The following is a 21,210-nucleotide window of genomic DNA, read 5'->3' on the forward strand; positions in this document are numbered from 1 at the left end:
CACCAATAGCTTCTCTGAATTTTTTCCATTTGATGAAGAGATGTTTCAGGAAGTTTGAAAACCTGCATTTGATACAGACCCATAGAGCTTAGAACAGAATTAACCTGGGTAGTTCTTCCTGCTTGATTCACAATTTTGCTCTGCCAGCCCTGCAATCTGTTAGTCATGTTATCAATAATACCCTGACAGTTCTTATGTCTGGATCTATGCAGCAGAAGAGGTATACCCAAGTATTTTTCTCCAAGGCCCATAACTTTCATACCAAGAATACCAGTAATATTAGACCTATGAGCATTAGAAGTGTGCTTGCCAAAAAATAAGGTTGATTTCTGCATATTTATCACCTGACCTGAAGCTTGTCCAAATATATGAAGCAAGTGTTGAAGTTGCTGCATTTGTGTAGAATCAGCTTCAAAAAATAACAAAAAATCATCCGCGAAGAACAGATGATTAATTACAGAGCAGTGCTGATTAATTCTAATCCCTGAAAGACAACTAGGGTCCACATTAAGCTACAGGAGTCTAGAAAAAGCTTCCATAACAAAAAGAAATAAAAAAGGAGACAACGGGTCTCCTTGACGAATACCCCGAGTCGGAGAAAAAGTTGAAGAAGGACTGCCATTGATAAGAATGGAAATATTTGAAGTAGAAATACACTGCTCTATTAAACTAATCCAATCATTATGAAAACCCAGTTGCCGAAAGATAGATAGCAGAAAAGATCATTCCACCCTATCGAAAGCCTTTGACATGTCTAATTTCAAACCAACCAAAGCCTTCTTAACCTTTTTACGTTTCATACCAAACAAAATCTCATGAGAAATAATAATATTGTCATGGATATGTCTTCCTGCAACAAAGGCAGTTTGAGTAGGGGAGATGATATCAGGAAGAAGGGGTTTAAGGCGGTTGGCTAAAATTTTAGAGATAATTTTATAGCTAACATTGCACAGACTTATGGGTCTGAAATCAGCAGGAGTTTTTGGGTTTGAGATTTTGGGGATTAAGTATGATTGATGGCCTTGAGCATATGTTTATGAGTGAAAAAATATTGAACCATGGAGATTACCTCAGTGCCAACAACATCCCAACAGTGTTGATAAAATCCAGCTTGAAACCCATCGTTACCCGGAGAATCCCAAGGTTTGATTTGAAAAACCACATCCTTTATTTCTTGAGCCTGAGGCACCTGGATAAGACTGGTATTCTGTATTTCTGAAACACAAGGTTGAAAAAGCTGTAAAATGTCGTTATTAATCTGAGGCTTAGAAGAAGTAGCAATATTCTTAAAATGGTTAGTAAATATAGCTTCAATATCACCTCTGCTATCAAACCAAATGCCCAAGGGACCCTGGATAGAATTGATAGTTGATCTTCTCTTATTGTAATTGACTATGGAATGAAAATAAGAAGTGTTTCTATCTGCTTCAAGAAATTTATCACCTGCTTTTTGCATTAAGAACTCCTTTTGAATCGAAAGCCATTGCTGCAAGGAAGAGCTTAGATGCTTAACTTTGGGATGAGAAGAAGGCAAGTCGCAGTCATAGCAAAATTGTAGCTGCTTATGAATATTTTGAAGGTTATTCTCGATGTTGCCAAAAGAAAATCTTTTCCATATCTGGAGCTGAGTTCTGGTTAGTTTTAATTTACTGGAAAACTGAAACGAAGGAGACCCCGAAAAACGATGCTTCCAGCTACGTGCAATAGTATCAGAACATGAATCCATTTTAAACCAACACTTGTAGAGTTTAAAAGGAGAATGCTTTGTAGCAGAAGGAACTGTATGTAGCAGAATCGGGTAGTGATCCGAAGCAACAGGTACTAAATGTTGAAGATGTGCATTTGTGTAGTGGTTGATCCAGCGATTATTCACTAAAGCTCTATCTAGACGAGCAGAGACATGATCATCTCCACTACGATGATTTGACCAAGTTTTGTCAGCTCCTGAGTAACCTAAGTCAATGAGACCTAGATGGTGAACAAAATTTCTAACATGTCTAGCATGATGAGGATGAGTGACACTAGAGCTATGAGTTTCAGAGTCATGCATGGTGAAGTTTAAATCACCAATAAGAACCCAAGGAAGATCAACAAACAAATGCATATTAATAAGATATTGCCACTGGTTAGCATTTTGTGTATCATCATGAGCACCATACATGAAGGTTATCAAGAAATGCATATTATTATCATGAGTGTGGACAATAACATGGATAGTTTTTGAGGTTGTATGCATGATTTCCATATCAATTCCATTTTTCCAGCCAAGAGAGATACCTCCAGAGAGATCCAAAGCGGGATGAAACCAGTAATGAGGATAATTAGTTCTAGAAAGATAAAACCTCATATTATTAGACTGAGCTTTGGTTTCACACAAGAAAAAAATATCAGGGTCATTGTTGGTCAAACAGAAATGAAGATAATCCCGGGTATGAGGGTTTCCTATACCTTGACAGTTCCAGGAAAGAATTTTCATGACAGCAATAATAGAGAGAATGAAAAAAAGACTGCAAGAAAACAATAAAAGAAATAACAAAGCAAAATTGGAGAAAGAAAGATAAGTTTTGACAATCACCTGTTGCCATGCATTAGTGTGATTCTGTGCATTATAAGCAGAGGCTGCAGCAATGTCCCAAACATTATCTAGGGCTGAAGCAGTGGGATCATCATCAACAGAAACAGTATCATCCGCTTGAGAATTAACCACCTTGTCCTCCAAATCAGCATCAGAAATAAGCGGCTCAGAATTTATAACCAAAGTAGGTGTACGACGATATCTTTTCTTAACACCACTAGTACTAGCACCATCACTAGTCATAGGAAAAGAAGGTTTCAAAGGAGAAGAGGGTCGATCTTGATTGTGATAAGAAGAGGAAGCACCAGAACCTGAATCAGTGGCCGAGAAGATTGAAAGACGCATACCATCAAAGGGTCTAGGCTGTTGTTCCATAGGTTGCCGTAGTCTATCCCGTCTCTGAGACCCATGTTGTAGAAAGAGTTGTGCCTCTTGCGCAGGATTCCTTTGAGGAGGTAAAATGGGCTCTACGAAACCAAAACCTCGAACAATTTCTTCCATCTCATGCCGGTTATGATTCATATTTGGACAGTCAATCTCTCCATGATTGGGAACTTTACAATCAGGACAAAGACGATATGGCTGTTTCTCATATAAAAATCAATCCACCTAGTTACACCAGCAGCATTAGCAGTAGTTATACCAGTAATAATGGGAGTGTTAAAATTTATGAGAACAAGAGCTCTATACTTAGAGGATGTAGGAGGATTGACACCATCTGGTGCTATAACTCTAACTTCCCCAACAATATTACCAAACATTCGAAGAATATCAACATAGGTGAATTCAGGTAAAAGATATTTATACTCTAACCAGAAAGGAGATACTGTAAAATCCAGTAAAGGATAATCCATAGTGGGATTCCAATCCTTTAAAACAATCAAATGACCATCAAAGTTCCAAGCTCCACCAAATAAAATTGCATCTTTATCTTCTGAAATTTTAAACTTGATAACAAAAATATTTGGTTCTAAACCACGCACCTGGACAAACCATTGATTGTGCCTTCGAAGCTGAGGTCAAATAAATTTAGCTGCACGTTCAGCATCCTGCCAAGACATAACCCCCGGAGCATAAAGCTTACCAGCAAGACTAAACTGCCAATCTCTAATTCCAGCTAAGATAGCAGTATTAGAATGCATAATCACTCTTCTCCTAATCGGATCTTCACTGATAGAATCACTTTCCAAATGGTGAGCAATATTATTCAAAGAAGGATGAGCCATGAAGATAAAGAGAGAGATGAAGATAACAAAACAGAAGAGGGTATGAAGAAAGAAGAAGGTTGTGAGATGGGTTTTATAATCAAACCATGAAGGAGGTGGCAAGAGGTAAAAGGGATAAGTATGGGGTAAAGGTTTAAGAAATTGGAAGAACAAATAAAAAGTTGCAGGATTCAAAGCTGCTAAAAAAATTGAGATAACATCTGAAGCAGAGATCGAAAAAGGTAGCAGCTTGTTAAATCCAAATCAACGATTCCCAAACAGATAGCTATGGAAAACCAAGATAACGATGAAGAATCTACACACCACTGTTAGATAAGGCCAACTTTTGAAGACGCCAACTTTGATACTGCCAACCATTGAGAAACCCAGATAATTGATGGGACAATACTGCAACACCACGCGTGGCAACAGATAAAGGAGAAAATTAATCTGCCATTAACGAAGAAAAACAGATCAATTAGCACCAGAGATCGACATGAAGAAATGAGTATCAAGAAAAACAGAAGTTAGGGTAAGAAAAACATCGAGAATTTTACAATAAATTCTAAATCCAAAACAAGAAATCAAACAGAAGGATTCAGACAAGAAATTAAAGCTGATGATTCAAAAAAATAAATGCGGATCAGATCAAAGTAAATGAACTCGGATTTGGATTGACTAATTTTGACTTGGAGATTGACTTTTCGCCTCGGAGGAAAGAGAGAATTTTTCCGCTCCGCTAGTCCTTAATGGGCGTCTCTGCTGTTGCTCAATCAACACCAGCATTACAACCGATCCACCTTATATTGTCGACCATAAATATGTTATAGGGTGGGTTTGGATGACCCAATTGGTATTTTTTACTCCAGACTATTAACAATGACCCATGGTTTGGGATTCGGATTTTATAATTGAAAGCTACAAATTACAATCCAACGGTGTATATACAACCGAAAACAATACCATTCATTTCGTTAACATGTGTAATCAGTACTTTGTTCCCTCCGCCATAATTTTCCTTTTTACTAGTAGTCCTCACTGACTGTTACTCAATCCCTAAAATAAACTCTCAATTTTCTGCTCACACAAGCTCAATCTGAAGTTTCATCATGTCAAGCATTCCTGTTCCGGAGGAGATTCTTGTGAACATCCTTTTGCGGTTACCATTTAAGGCCATATCACTATGTAGGTGTGTATGCAAACTCTGGTACACTTTACTCTCCAACCCTAGTTTTGTCAAAACTCATTATGATCTTTCTATTGAAAAGAATTATCCTAATACCATTCTTAGAGCAGATGTCAACGGTAAACACGCAATCTATTCTATAATTTATGACCCGTTATCATCATCTTTATCAGCATCTAGATGTGAAATTCATTACCCGTTCGAAACTAAAGGTAAAGTTGAGATTTTGGGTTCTTCTAATGGTTTATTATGCATTCATGTTGGTGAGTATTTTGATGAGAGTACCATTTGTATTTGGAATCCAACAACTAAAGAATATAAGAGAGTACCCAAATCGCCAAATAATCAGTTTCCATGTGACTTAATTATGCATGATTTTATGAATGCATATGGGTTTTGCTATGATTGTAGGATTGATGATTATAAGTTTATTAAAGTTGTGGGCTTTATCGGAGTTCCAAGTAGGTCGGGAGTTCAGGTTTATAAACTAGGATCAGACTCATGGAGTACTCATAGGTTCATACCTTACTATTTTCCTTGTAATACAAGGCGTTTGGGTATTACTGTTCATGAATCTCTTCATTGGTTAGCCAGGCCAGGAGTTGAAAGCTATTTGCAAGAAAGTCCTGATGTTATTGTTTCTTTTAATATTTGTGAGGAAAGATTTGATGCTTTGGCTTTCCCAGCATCCGTGGAAAATGAGAACGTAATCAAGGAACAAGAACTTGGAGCTCTAGATGGTTGTCTTTGTTTACTTCTTCAGGACCCTAATTGTCGTGTTGATTTATGGGTAATGCGGGAATATGGTGTGCGAGAATCTTGGTCTATACTTTTCAGTACTACTCATGATTTGGTTGTAGACCATCATATTCGTAGTAATTTTCTGGTATACTCATTTGAAAATGATGAAGTTCTGTTGGGAAATTTTGATAGTTTCATTTTATATAATCCGAGATACGATAGAGCTAAAACTGTGACGATTCCTGGCATTCGTGGATCGGGTGAAGTAGAGAGTTATTTAACGAGCTTATTTTCACTCAACTCACGTACTTATGTTGGGGAAGATGATAGAATCGAGGACTAGTTTCTGCGTTGAAGGGAGATGGCAAATGCTTGCTAAGAAACTTCTTTTTAATATGGGAGAAGTAATGTGGATGTGAATTAAGTACTAGGAGCTAGATCAGACTTTTTACCTAGTTAATCCCTTGTATGCTGTATCCATCACATATACGTAGCTCTTTTATGTTTTAATTTATTGCCATTTTCTTATGTGCATATGATAGTTTGCCTCTCTTTTTTTTCCCAGTGAAACTAGATCTTATTTGGCAACAAACCTGAGTTTGCTTGAAGAAAATTCACTAATTTTTTCCAACAAGTTTTGCTATAGCTGATATTCGGAAACGTCATTTATGGACAATGGGTATCCCTACATAAACACATAGGTAAGACCATGCTTTTGGGCTTGTTAGGGTTCGTCATAATGCAATTGTTTTTGGTTAATTATCATGTAAATTTTGTGTCAACGGAATGAAACTCCAATTACTCGTGAATAAACTAACGAACATATGCATCCATATATAATTCATTCTTTCAAGTTTTAATCTCTGCACAACTATATTTAGGGATGGGTAAACTTCTACCGTGGAAGTGTATGGTTCATGCTTAACCTTGCCGTTAGCTAGTATATTAGATGTTTGGAGAATTAAAAGCAAAACAATTAAAGAATATAAAAAAGTGAGATGGCAGAGGAAATTGAGTTGGTTTTACATTAACTCTCAGATGGCGAGGTTTCTTATCTTCTTGCATATTTTAGTAAATACACGCCTTGGGTTGTGTACTATAAGGAAGCGTCAAGTAATGTACATGGATGCATGATTTTACTGACTGGATTATCACCAGCATGTTTATGAGGTTGGTTTCTTATATTATGCGGTTTGATTATCATTGTGCATATTGTCCTCGAAAACCTCTTTCATTATCACAATGTAAGGCTCTCATTTTTTACTTTTTTTTGAAATAAGATTTAATATAGAGACCAAAGTGCCAAGGAGACACTTGTAGTTGGAGGAAATCCCACAACAGCCTATAAGAATCTAGATAATAATCTAAGAAATCATGGTGGAAATCACATAATCATTCATTAAGATCTCAAAATTGGATACAAGATAATAAGAAAATCCTAACTAGCTCTGCAAATACACTTTCTCTCTCCTAAATTTCTTGTCTAAGCACTCAAAAAAAAAGATCCCCTCTTTATATGGTTGATCTATCCTTTATATAGGGTACATAGTGGATGACAGCTAATACATAATGGGGTACAGCTAATAAAGCCCCTATTTTCGGATATACTGTGCATTATTATAGCACATTCACATAGATCATTCTCGCACACGCTCTTGACTTTGCACGGTTCTTCACACTTTATTCATGACCGTGCTGACGTCATTTGATACGTCATTTTAGTTTAACCATCACACTTTACTCATGACTGTGCTGACGTCATTTGATACGTCATTTTAGTTTAACCATGAGCGATGCCCTTCGCTGATACTAGATCATCATTATATGGCATAGATGATAATGGCATAGATGATAAGTGTGTGATATTTCACTCCTACAACACTGAAAGAAACAAGAAACATAAAAGGCTGTCACGCTCCACAGCGTGATCCAGACAGTAAGAAAAGCCTCCCATAAACAGAATTGGGAAAACTAAAACAAAAATACAACCGTACGCAGGCTACAAATGCATGTTATAGATCTTCTGTGCCCACTTATGTACTAAATCTTCAAAGAATAATCCCTTGAACATTTGTGTTGGAAGAGCCCATTGGTACAACAAAGCTTTAACAATGATTATCGTGTTGGCTGCACTTTCAGATGTGTTATGGAAGCGCCTTCTATTTCTTTCCAGCCACAATGCCCACCAAATAGCATAAGGTAAGTTGTTCCAGATGAAGTGATGTCTCTCATCTTCCCATTTCCTTCTCCACGTGTTTAAACAGACAGCCGTAGAGGAAGGAACAACAGATAAAACATTAGGAAATTCAAGGAAGTATGCCCAAACAGTATACGAATAGGAGCAGTGATGAAGGAGGTGGTTTGTAGTTTCTTGACAACTGCCACAGAAATTACAAGCTTGGTTTGTTAACGGTGGGAGAACCCCTCTTCTCACCAGATTATCCATGGTTGGCGCGGCATTCCAAAGTGTCGACCAAATAAAAAAAGACACCTTAGTAGGCACCACCTCATTCCAAATAAGCTTCGACTTGGTAAATTTCTCAGTGGTATTCTGCTCATTTATGTATTGAATTTCATAACAAGATTTAGATGAGTAATTACCTGTTTTAGAAGGTAACCATACTCTAGAATCCTCTTGATCTTCATTTAGCTCTGGATTTCCAATATTATCTAACAGCTGTGCCGCCTCATTTACCTCTACTTCCTTGAGATTGCGAGAGAAACCTAAGCTCCAAGCCGATTGAGAATGAACAAAAGAGACGATTTCACTAATTGTTGCCTGCTTACTTCTGCATATCTTCCAAAGGTTAGGATATTTTAGTTTAAGAGGAATTGCGGTGCACCAGCAATCATCCCAGAAACTAGTATTCTTCCCATTGTTAACAATGATCTGTGTATTAGATTGTATGAGAGAGAGCGAGACCATAATTCCTTTCCAAAGGCTTGTACCATGCGAAGAAGATACCTTGTTTGGGTACCACCCAGCTACATTTCCATGCTTTTGATGAATTAATGTCCTCCATAGACTACTCTTTTATTTACCGTATCTCCAAATCCACTTTAAAAGTAAAGCCCTATTTGTCGCCTTAATCTTCCTGATATCTAAACCTTATTTAGATTTTGGTCTGCAAATTTTACTCCAGCCAACCGAATAAAAAGCTTTTTTCTCATTAGTGTCACCCCACAAGAAATCTCGCGACAGTTTTTCAATTTTTTTAGCAACCGAGACAGGAATAGAGAACAGAGAAAGGAAATAGACTGGAATACTCGCAAGTGTGCTCCTGATGAGGACCAATCTCCCTCCTCTTGACAGAAACTTTTTTTTCCAAGGAGCTAGTCTTTTTTGCAATTTTCACTGAAATAGGATCCCAAATAGCTTTCTGTCTCGCTTTTGCTCCAAAAGGCAGGCCAAGCCGCCAAGATAAGAAAAAGGGAGATAACCCACTGTACATCCTAAAATGTTGAGGGTAATAGTCCCACACTATTAATGTCCTTTTAATAAATTTAAAATATAATATGGAAGGGCCACTCCACTCATTGTCAATTGGTTTGAACCCTGATTTTGGGCATACTGAAATCTTTCTAGGCATATTGAATAAAGACAAAAAAAGGTTGTGAAATAGCAAATTCAGATAACCTCTTAACCCAAATTTTTTTAATGACAAATCTGCCCTTTACGCATTAGTGTTAGTAATATTCATTAGTGATTAAATATTTTGTTTAGTGATTAAGATAATTTTCAGAATTATAAAGGTTGTTTAGATGAAAAATTTTGGGGAAAAAAATCAAAGTTTTTATTGAGAAGGAGAGAAACAGAAGGAGAAAGTGAGAAAATTTTAATTCTTGATTCAATGGAGGATGAGGAGGGTCATAACTCATCTAAAAAACCTAGGAAAATACACATCAACTACACCAATGATTCCCAAATGGCTGATTTCTTAGATTATGAGAATGATTTTACACCCACTCAAACTCAAGCTGAAACTCAAGATGATGATTTTTATGAGCCAAATCCTGATGATGAAGACATTGATGAGGAACCCAATGCTTTTGATACATAGGTACACTTCTATTCTACGCTTAATCTCACTTCTATAGCTCTTAATTATCAAAAGTTAGGTTTTTTGGATCATGGTTCGGCGAAACAGGTTAAGGTTCGGCTCACATCTATGAGCCGAATCTACCAATTGATGAACGGTTCGGCCTATATGAAAGTTTCACAGTAAGCCGAACAACATCCTGAATAGCCCGGAAAAAAACAATTATTGTTCGGCTTATATTTCGCAAATAATATGAGCCGAACATCAATTTGTTATTTTCTGGGTTAAAATATTGTTATTGGTTCGACACATATTGAGAATATCGTATAATCCGAAACCTCTAAATGTTCATAGTTCGGCATATAATATATCGTATGAGCCGAACATAAATTTTTAATTTTTGGGTTGAAATATTTTTATTGGTTCGCCACATATTGAGAACATCGTATAAGCCGAAACCTTTAAATGTTCAGGGTTCGACACATAATATGATTATGGTATGAGCCGAATATTTCTATTATTTTTCCTTTCAATTATTTGAACCTTGTGATATTCTTTGTAGATCGTACCCATGGAAGATCAACCTGATCCAGTAGACATAATTCACGAGGATACCAAGGATCACTTCCAAAATGATTTGGTATGTAAGAACCTTTTGTTTACCTTAATTTTGTCGTAATATTCCAAAGTTTTGGAATGAACCTTTCTAATTACTTGTTTTGGAATGAACGCAGAGATGGAAAACTAAACCCGAAGTTCTGGATTGGTTTGAGGAACACGCGATGAAGATAAATTGTGTACTAGTTAAAGGACAACAAAGCCGATGGGATCGGTTTGAAATGATTTGTGAGCGTAGTGGAACCAGTGCTAGCAAGGTTAAAAAGGGTACTGTATATTTTGGGAAGACCGGGAGAAAGAATAGGACGAAGACGAAGAAAAGAAATTGCCCTTTCAAGATCATTTTAAACCTCAAGAATAAGTCCTTGAACAAAGAAGATCAATATTGGATAATGAATAAAGATATGGATTGTCGTCATAACCACCCACGTCCCAAAGACCTGCATGGACATGCGAAAGTAGCGCGACTCAAACCCGATGAGATGCTAGAAGTGGATAAAGTGACACGAGCACGTTTGCCACCGTCTAGGATTCTTAGCAAATTGAAGGCGGACAACAAGAATAACAAGTCGACTATGCAAACTATCTACAATGCAAGACAAAAGATTAAAAGACTCAATTTGCAAGGTAGGATGGTGATGGAACAAGTAATGTGCTTAGGGGTGAAGAATAACTACGCTTGCCAAAAGAAGTTGGATGAGTTCGGTCAAGTCACACACCTTTTCCTTGCCCACCCGGAATGCGTCCAATTGTCTCTTTGCTTCCCACAAGTTATTATATTGGATTGCACGTACAAGACTAATAAATATGAGATGTCGTTGATGAACATTGTGGGGCATACTTCGACAAAGGCACCGTTCACCGTGGCTTTTTGTTTCTTGAAAAACGAGAAGAAAGAGAGTTATGTTTGGGCGTTAGAATAATTGAAGTTAATCTTTCAGGAGGGTGCTCTTCCTAAAGTGTTCGTTTCCGATCAAGATTCATCGTTGATGTATGGTATTAAGAAGGTATTTTCGGATGCATTCAATTTTCTTTGTACGTTTCACATATGGTGCAATGTGAAGAAAAAATGCCAATCGAAAATTCAACCACTTAAGTTGAAGTAATTAAAGAAAATTGCTAAAATCCAACCGGAGGAGACACGAGTAAAGAAAAAGAAGGAATTCTTGAAAGAATATGAACATAATGAGATGTTGTGGGCTTCTTTCCAAGGAGAATGGGAAGCTTTGGTATGGTCAATCACCGAGGATGTTTACGAAGAAAATTTTAAAATGCTTATTAAGCATTGGAAGACCGGCTACCCCGATATCATTACTTACTTAGTCAAAGATGTGTTGGAACCTAATAAAGAAAGGTTCGTGTTTTTCTTCACAAATAGGCACAAACACTTCGACAACCAAGCCACAAGTATGGTTGAGTCGGATCATTATCGGTTAACGAAGAACCTTTTTGGATGTGATGACACTTTTGTCACGGTTTTTGATGAAATTGATGAATATTTCAAAAGTGATGTTGTGAGAATTAAAGCCGCCTTCGAGCATAACCTTATGTTCAGACATAAGAATTATGGTAGTAAATGGCTACGGGAATTAACTTACAGAGTCTCAATATATGCATCGACTTGTTGATGGAAGAACTGGATTTGATTAAGACATTAGGCGCCAACTTGGAGGAAGAGTGTGTTTGTAAAATGAAGACATCTATGGGACTTCCATGCCGCCACGACCTACTTCGGTACAAGGATGGTATCATACCATTTTAGGATATTGATCATTTTTGGAAACAATTAAGCTTCGATCCTCTCCCAACCGAAGACGACGAAGATGATCTAGAGATATGGGATAAAACAAATGGAAAAAAGTTGGCGGAGATGTATAGGAATATGGGCCGAGGACAAAAGAAATTCCTATGGGACAACATGATGCCGGTCATGTATCCTTTCACTCAATAAAATATTTTGGATCCAGAGAAGAGTGAACCGAAAGGTAGGAAGAGTAAGAAAATGAATAATTTTCAAACTAGACAAGCCAACAAGGAACTATTGGGTAATAAGAGGGATCCATCCGGCGTTGACTACCATGATGCAAGGATTGAAAAGGAAAAAAATGAAATTGAGAAGTTGATAAATGAGGAAGAAGTCAAAGTTCCAAAAAAACGAGGTCGTCCAAGTATTCAAAAAGACGAAACAAGTAACAAAGAGGTGAATAATAATGATTGTTCGGCACAAGTAAAGGATAGTAAAGAGGATGTCAAGAGGAAGGCTAAGATGTATCCTTCACAAACTAAGATAAAGGAGAAAAGGACCGTACATGAAATTGGTAGGATGAGAGGACCTAGAAGAGATAAGTTCGGTAAGTATTTGAAGCCTATCAATTTTATATACGATAACTACTTGGAATATCTATCGGCAATAATTCATGAGCATATTGTAGCAATGGACGATGTGCAAGGTGATGGAAATTGTGGATATCACGTCACGGCGGAACAACTTGGTCCTTTTAAGGTAGAGAACAATCCTGTGATCCCTGAAAATGAAGTTAACTATATTCGGCAACGAATGTTACAAAACCTACGTAAAAACAAAGATTTCTATAAGACAATGATGAGAACAGGTGCAAGAGGAGATTCAGGGGTGGCAGCAGATTACATTGCATTCGAACATCGTTTGCATGGATATTTTATCATTACCGAAGAACATTGGATGTCAATGCCCATTTGTGGGTTTTGAATAGCGGTGACATTCGATTGCGTCGTACATTGTTTCTCATGGACGGGTAGTAGCTTTACTTACGCACCTCTAACAAAACCTTGCAATGAAGGTGTAAAGGATAGAAGACTTGTTCTTGGATTTGTTCAAAATTGTCATTTTATCGGCCTCAAACTTAGACCCGCTTGCTCATTACCACCCTTGATGAGTGCATCCTTTTGGCCTAGATTTGAAAATAATTTTTCGATGGATTGGTGTGCAAATTATGCGACGGAAATGGATCTTTGGATATCTTTGAATGTGCAGCCTCCAACTGGACAAGTAATTACGTTTTCAAGTGATGAGGATGAAGATGATAAGCAAGAGGTCAGTGAAGATGATGAGAATGAGGTCAGTGAAGAGGATGAGAAAGAGGTCAGTGAAGAGGATGAGATTCGTTTAGGATCTCCATAAAAATGTTTCATGGATTTATCCGCGTATTTTGTGTCTTTTGATTTTCGTGTATGATAAGGATGGTATTTTGACTATAATTGCAATTACATGTACCCATCAAAACGAAATACTTGAATGATTTACTTTTTGGTTATGAAACGTGTTGTTTTCTAGAAACTGGAACCATGAACACAGGAGATGGTTCGGCTTGTAACTTTAGTTCAAGGAAAGCCGAACCCGACAGAGTGATGAAAATCCAGAGTTTTTCTGTCAGGTTCGGCTTAGAGTATTATTTTGATGAAAGCCGAACCTGACAAAAAAAAACCAGAGTTTTTTTGTCAAGTTCGGATTATAATATTATTTCACTGCAAGCCAAACCTGACTAAAAAAAAAACTGAGTTACTCGGCTAGGTTCGGTTTGTATTATATTTTTTAAGAAATCCGAACAATGGATTTCAACATTCGGCGCATAACTGGAATTACAGGATAAGCCGAACCTTTCATGATTCATGAACACAAAAAATATTATATCATTCCAAATAGACTATTCAAATTCATAGAAAATGTGGATTACACACCCGTTACATAATAGCGTTACAATAAATTTCTAATCGAATTCTTCTAATATCCTAAACGGGTAATGAGAAACCTTCTAAGAATGTAGTAGTGATCTTTGTTCTTCCATGGTCATTGGTGTTTTGCAACCAAGTTTGGCCTTCATTTTTTTTCAACATCTCCCTACCCGCGACAACCTATTTTTTCATTTGTCAACAACTTATAACCGTGAGGTTGAAGACATTTTTACCATAACTAATATATGAAAATAGTATAAAGTGAAGTCATTCTTACCATTATCTTGAAAGCGTTGATTACATCTTCGGAAGTAGACTTGTTGGTGATCTTGATTGCCTTCGCATTCCTCTTATCAACTACCTTTTGACTTTTCTTATTGATAATGAAGGGATGAGAAATTTGGTTATACCAATCCATATAGCCCGGATCCTCTTCATATGGATCATCAAGTAAAGGTGCTAACTTGGACGCATCTAATGTGTGATATTATAAGTTATTCCAAAACTCAAGGGTGGGATCAGGATCATACTTTGGTTCCCAAGATGAAGTGGTGCTTTTAGTTCCAGTACCACTCTTTGGTAACAATCTGAATTTCTCATCAAACAAAGGAACCTTTTGCATGCATCCTAATTGACGGAGTACTCGCCGAGGATCGTATATAACATAACCACCGGGATACCACAATGGCCCATAATACATACCTACCAGCATATCCTCATCTTCAACAACTTCATCTTCTTCATCTTCCTTCTCATATGGTTGAAAAGTGACCTCATCAACACCCAGTAGGTCTAACGTCTCTCTCAAACTTGCCACCAAGTGTTTTTTGTTCCTTTTCTTCGAGTCCTCGTACTCGTACCGTGCTGTAGTTGGCTCTATATCAACATAATCGACATCCTTCTCAAATACTTTGGCCAAGTTCAAAATTGGGAAATGGTCATATATCCACACCTACATCCAAAGAACCACATTCAAAAATCAAAGGAATTGAAGTGATAGAAACAATTTTTACTTGGAAACATCAAAGTAAGAATAAAGTTTGCAAACTCAGAGAACTGTTCGGATTATATGGATCAAGTATTACAAGCCGAACCAAATAAATAACAAGTTCGGCTTATACAATTTTATGGTTATAAGCCGAACCATACTCTGAACTCCTAAAAGTTACCTGGAGCAAAGTGAAGTTCCCTCCGATGTTTGTACTTGTCAACCTAGACGCGGTGGCAAGTTGTTCCATCAGGTAAGCGAGCGTAGCCGTTCCCCAAGCATACTTGTTACAAGTTTCAAGATTCTTAACCAATTGGAGATAATTAGCATTTACCTTGTTTCCGGTTGTGTCGGGAAAGATGTCTCTACCAAGAGTATAAAGCAAGTAGGAAGTTCCGGCTTGCTTCACTTTGATGGGATCCATTACTCTCTGCTTTGTGTTCTCAAACTCCTTTTTCAAGTTAGTCAGCTTGATCTTCTTATTCTTCTTATTTCTGCCATTGGGAGTGCATACGGAATTGACATATTTAACGGATCGAAAAACTCCAATTCAGTTTTGTTTGAATCCCAACCAAGACTTTCCTCGATCAAATTGTAAAGCTCATCACAATTCATGTCATAAAAATCAGCATCCACACTTATACCCCTTGCTTTAAGGCCTGTAATCTTTCTAGCCTCATCAGGAGTGATTGCCATCTCTCCAAAAGGTAATTGAAATGTGTAAGTTTCTGGAAAAAAGCGCTCGGTAAAGGCAGAGGTCGACACACTATCATATTCCTTATGTCCATAATTGATAGCAGGCCATAAAGCACTAGCTTGTACGTAAGTAATCACCTCAGGAACCTCTTCAGAAAGTTTCCATTCCGCTGCTCTCTGGTGTCTCAATACTCGGACTGCAAGGTTGTGATCAGGAGTCTCATAAATTATCTTCCCCAAGATTCAGCATAACCAATCAACACATTTCCTCCATCTTCCGAAAGACCATGAGGCAAGCCATCTGATCAAGGTGTAATTACATCATCTTCATCAGGAATTTGTAAACCAGTGATCCGTCGATCAGCATCGTCCTTCTCTTTCTCGGGTTCTGCCACCTTCTTACCTTTCTTGTCTTTCTTGGGTTTTCCTTGGGTTTGTGTTTCTTGATGAACTTCTTGATTATCATCTCCAGCTATTCCTTCTAGTTCTTCATCTTCAGCTATTCCTTCTTCTTGTCTTTCAACTCTTACTTGTTCAGCTTGTTCTTCTAAAATGCCTCCTCTACCTCCCGCTCCAAATTTTTTCTTACCTCCTCCTCGAGGATCGGGAGTTTTAGAAGTAGAAGGTGTTACCTCCATCTTCTTCCTCTTTTTAGCTACATCGGTCCTGACACAAGTATGAAAGTTATAAGACTACTTAGAACAAGAAAGCGATACAAATTATACGAAATATGGATTTCAAATGCCAAAAACGTGTCAAAAAATAAGAAGGCTCGGCTTACCCGAAATAACACATATGAGCCGAACCATGTCTTAAAATTTTCAATAGCTTACACAGAGAGTGGTTCGGCTCATACCACAAACTATTTATAAGCCGATCTCATTTGTTCGTCTCACAACCAATACTATGGAATAAGCCGAACCTAAAATTATGAATTCAAACATTTATTCGGCGCAAAACTAGTACTACCATATGAGCCGATCCTATACACATGCAAAACTTATGGAATTGAAACAACATTTATTCGGCGCAAAACTAGTACTACCATATGAGCCGATCTTATACACATGCAAAACTTATGAAATTGAAACAACATTTATTCGTTGCAAAACTAGTACTACCATACAAGCCGATCCTATACACATGCAAAATTTTATGAAATTTCCACAACACAAATTCGACGCAAATCTAATGCCATCGAATAAGCTGATCCTAAATACAAGGCTCTATGTCACTAGGTTCGGCGCAAAACTGATATGCATTTTAAGCCGAATCGTTCATATGCAGTTTCAGGGTTGAGTTTGAAGAACAGTTCGGCGCAAATCTAAACTTGATTTTACGCCGAACCCAACCCTGTAACCGCTGCACAAACCATGTTTTTGACGAATTAAACCAATCATACCAACCAAAAACATTAAATACGAGATCGGTTTGTAGAAATAACCTTCTTATTCTCATTTCAGGAGTTTTTTCTTCTTCAATCTCTTCCTCCGGTTGGATTTGTGGTTGATTTTCAGTTTCTTCTTCACTCTCTAAATCTTCTTCTTGTTCAACAGGTTGTTCAATTGATCGATTAGAACGAGATACTTGCTTACGAAGACCCATTATATAGATGAGTTTAATCGTCGATTAACTTTTCATGAATCGACGATCAAATTTCGGCGATGATGCGATGAATTTTTTTTTGGAGAATATGAACGGGTTCGGCTGCTGTGGAGAGGAAGAAGAAGGTGAATGAAACTGATTTTAGGTTTATTGATTATAGGTTTTTGTATTCGGGTTGGGGATAGATTAGTAATTTAAAAGATATAAGGGCATATAGGTGATTGAACTACCCATAGGGTACCATATGAGCCGAACCATGTCTTAAATTTTCAATAGCTTACACAGAGAGTGGTTCGGCTCATACCACAAACTATTTATAAGCCGATCTCATTTGTTCGTCTCACAACCAATACAATGGAATAAGCCGAACCTAAAATTATGAATTCAAACATTTATTCGGCACAAAACTAGTACTACCATATGAGCCGATCCTATACACATGCAAAACTTATGGAATTGAAACAACATTTATTCGGCGCAAAACTAGTACTACCATATGATCCGATCTTATACACATGCAAAACTTATGAAATTGAAACAACATTTATTCGTTGCAAAACTAGTACTACCATACAAGCCGATCCTATACACATGCAAAATTTTATGAAATTTCCACAACACAAATTCGACGCAAATCTAATGTCATCGAATAAGCTGATCCTAAATACAAGGCTCTATGTCACTAGGTTCGGCGCAAAACTGATATGCATTTAAGCCGAATCGTTCATATGCAGTTTCAGGGTTGAGTTTGAAGAACAGTTCGGCGCAAATCTAAACTTGATCTTACGCCGAACCCAACCCTGTAACCGCTGCACAAACCATGTTTTTGACGAATTAAACCAATCATACCAACCAAAAACATTAAATACGAGATCTGTTTGTAGAACTAACCTTCTTATTCTCATTTCAGGAGTTGTTTCTTCTTCAATCTCTTCCTCCGGTTGGATTTATGGTTGATTTTCAGTTTCTTCTTCACTCTCTAAATCTTCTTCTTGTTCAACAGGTTGTTCAATTGATCGATTAGAACGAGATACTTGCTTACGACGACCCATTATATAGATGAGTTTAATCGTCGATTAACTTTTCATGAATCGACGATCAAACTTCGGCGATGATGCGATGAATTTTTTTTTGGAGAAGATGAACGGGTTCGGCTGCTGTGAAGAGGAAGAAGAAGGTGAATGAAACTGATTTTAGGTTTATTGATTATAGGTTTTTGTATTCGGGTTGGGGATAGATTAGTAATTTAAAAGATATAAGGGCATATAGGTGATTGAACTACCCATAGGGTACCCCTTATAAGGTCACCCAAGTTAGGACTATTGCTTTGTATGCCTAGAAAGATTTAGGTATGCCCAAAATCAGGGTTCATTGGTTTTCAGTTGGATGCCCGCATACTTTAATTTGGTATCAGAGCTAGGCCCGTGTGCGAGTAGGCCCAACGGTCATCACACAACGTAGGTCCACGTGTTAGACCCAACGAGACTACACGTGAGGGGGCGTGTTGAGGATAATAGTCCCACACTGTTAATGTCCTCTTAATAAACTTAAAATATAATATGGAAGGGCCGCTCCACTCATTGCCAATTGGTTTTGAGTTGGATGCCCGCAGACTTTAATTAAGATCTGCTGCTTGAATACCCACTTCCTTATCTTGCTCATTGTTGCTTATCACCATCAAACTACTCTTTGACAGATTCACTTTTAAGCCTGTAACTGCCTCGAAGGTAATGTTACGACCAAACTGTTTATCTCTTTTGATATTTTACTGATTGTAATTTGTTTTTCTATTATACAATCTTTCTTTTTCTGACGAAAACAAAATTTTGTCTAATAAACAATTACTCTATTTCACGGTTTTCTTCTGTAAGATGACACAATATATCTGGGGAATAGCTGAATCGTTAGCATTTTATAATAACTCAAAAAGCGCAAATAATTAATAAAACAACTCCAAGCTAAGATACACTAAGATAAAACAACTCCAAGGTAAGATACACTAAGATAGTGATAGAGTTAGAAATAATACATAGACAAGCTCGATTACAGCGGAGCTAGCAAGTTGTAAAAGCTGAATTCGAAACTCGCCAACATCAAATTCTTTACCGATAAAAAAAAACCAAGTTTCAACAAAACTCAAAACCAGGAAAGAAACATAAACACCTCTATCTCATGACTGCATCCCAGTCATGAAGGACAGTATCTAATGAGAAACAGTTAAAAACGTCAGTTTCGACACAACAATTGAAAATCATTAACATTTGATCGTGTATTTTCTTGTGATGGGAAAGATGGGGTTTATTTGGGCCCTTGCGGCCAATTTCCAAAACACAGCCTTGTTTTCTTCTTCCCACAATTGTTAAAGGCAGGTACCGCTATTAGCGGGGCGGATACCAAACCATATGAGACAAAATAATCCTGATTGTTGGATCCTGGATTGGTACCAGCTTTTATCGATCGCGGCATCAGCCTTTAGCAATTATGCTTCTTCGACTGCCACAATATGGCCTTCATAATAAGAAATTTGAAAACCCTCTTTGTGAAACATTATTACAAGGCGTTGCCCCTGTGCGTTGCACGGGCCTAAACGTTTTTAACAGAAAAATATGCTTCGGCGCTAGTGGATTCAACGAAAAAACAATGAATAATAAAAAGACTTAAAAAAATTAATTAATCAAATACAGTAATAATTAAAAGTTTTGTGCCCGTGCTTTGCAGTTTATTCAGAACAAAAACCATGAGTTTGACTTTCAATCGCAGCTTCCGTTGTTCTTCAAGAGTACGGTTGGCATAACCATGAGTTTGACTGTCTTCTACGGTGCTCATCAACATCTTTTGGGTTCCTTCATATGATTTCTGAAGCAGAAATGCTTGTGCCTGCAATTATTCACGAAAATAATCTTAATTTTATGATCTTGCAATAGTTAGAAAAATGATATAATCAATTAGTAAAAATGAGAACATTATATACTACAAAGCTTGTTTATCAAAACAGTGTTTAACTAATGAAATTGCAACGAAAGACCCGATACGAAAAGTACTGACACGTTTTTGTAAACATGGAAATGGTCTTAGCCGTTTTGGTTGGCCAGGATGAAGAAAATAAGAAAACAAACACAAAAGGAAAACAATAAGATGCCAAAATCATAGCCTGGAAAAGGGAAACAAACTTGCCAATAAGGAATAGTACATTATACAGTTTCAGCCAGCATAAGTGGATTTATAGTGGCAGATACAGTTCAGCTACAATATTTTTGGAAGAAATGGTAAAACTGTAGTGAAAGTAAGAAAAAGGTGGTTCCATGGCATAAACGAACCTAGCTCCACATTTGCCACTGTGGCAAAATGAGAGTTGCCAACCCAACCAAATGCCGCCATGAGAAAGTCACCACTTCTCCTCCACTCCAGTTTAAATGTAAATTCATAGATACTTGTGGTTTGGCATGTATTTGTGGTGCTTATAGACGTGGAATTATTTCATCTGGTGCGACACAATTCAATCATCCATATCAACTCTAGTGAATTTTTGTTGGTACTTCAATTACTACATGGTTAGCCATAGCGAAATGAATCTGGCGTGAATTGAACACACAACCTTCTGACTTGAAGTCAGACGCATTATCATTGTGGAACACACTCATTCATTAGTGGACCAAACTGAACCATGAAACTTTATTCTAAAAAGAAATTAAACAAAATCAAATGCAATGAAATTAAACTATTTTCCTTGTGCCACAACACGAACGTTCCCTTCAGACGCATGAAAAAGTAATGCATCATGTCAAGATTCGTAACTATGATGTTCAGTATACATGACTTTCATAATCAACACTTTTTTTTCCCAC

The 21,210-nt window shown here is 37.3% G+C and overlaps 2 protein-coding genes across 2 annotated transcripts; one reads left to right on the forward strand and one right to left on the reverse strand.

The window, feature by feature from the left end:
• The first annotated feature begins 4,889 nt into the window (after positions 1-4,889).
• On the forward strand, positions 4,890-6,050 carry LOC113294279 (F-box protein CPR1-like). The gene has a single exon (XM_026542674.1). The coding sequence runs from the start codon at positions 4,890-4,892 to the stop codon at positions 6,048-6,050; it is 1,161 nt and encodes a 386-aa protein (XP_026398459.1).
• Positions 6,051-7,706: 1,656 nt separating this feature from the next.
• Positions 7,707-8,633, reverse strand: LOC113294280. The gene has a single exon (XM_026542675.1). It carries the CDS (start codon positions 8,631-8,633, stop codon positions 7,707-7,709), a length of 927 nt encoding a protein of 308 aa, XP_026398460.1.
• Positions 8,634-21,210: the final 12,577 nt, after the last annotated feature.

Source organism: Papaver somniferum, chromosome 7 (assembly GCF_003573695.1).
Source record: "Papaver somniferum cultivar HN1 chromosome 7, ASM357369v1, whole genome shotgun sequence".
Classification (NCBI taxonomy): domain Eukaryota; kingdom Viridiplantae; phylum Streptophyta; class Magnoliopsida; order Ranunculales; family Papaveraceae; genus Papaver; species Papaver somniferum.

What these genes read in the sequence shown, in the direction of transcription:
- LOC113294280 (XM_026542675.1), bottom strand. Translation starts at nt 8,633, where the DNA reads ATGGTCTCGCTCTCTCTCATACAATCTAATACACAGATCATTGTTAAC.
- LOC113294279 (XM_026542674.1), top strand. Translation starts at nt 4,890, where the DNA reads ATGTCAAGCATTCCTGTTCCGGAGGAGATTCTTGTGAACATCCTTTTG.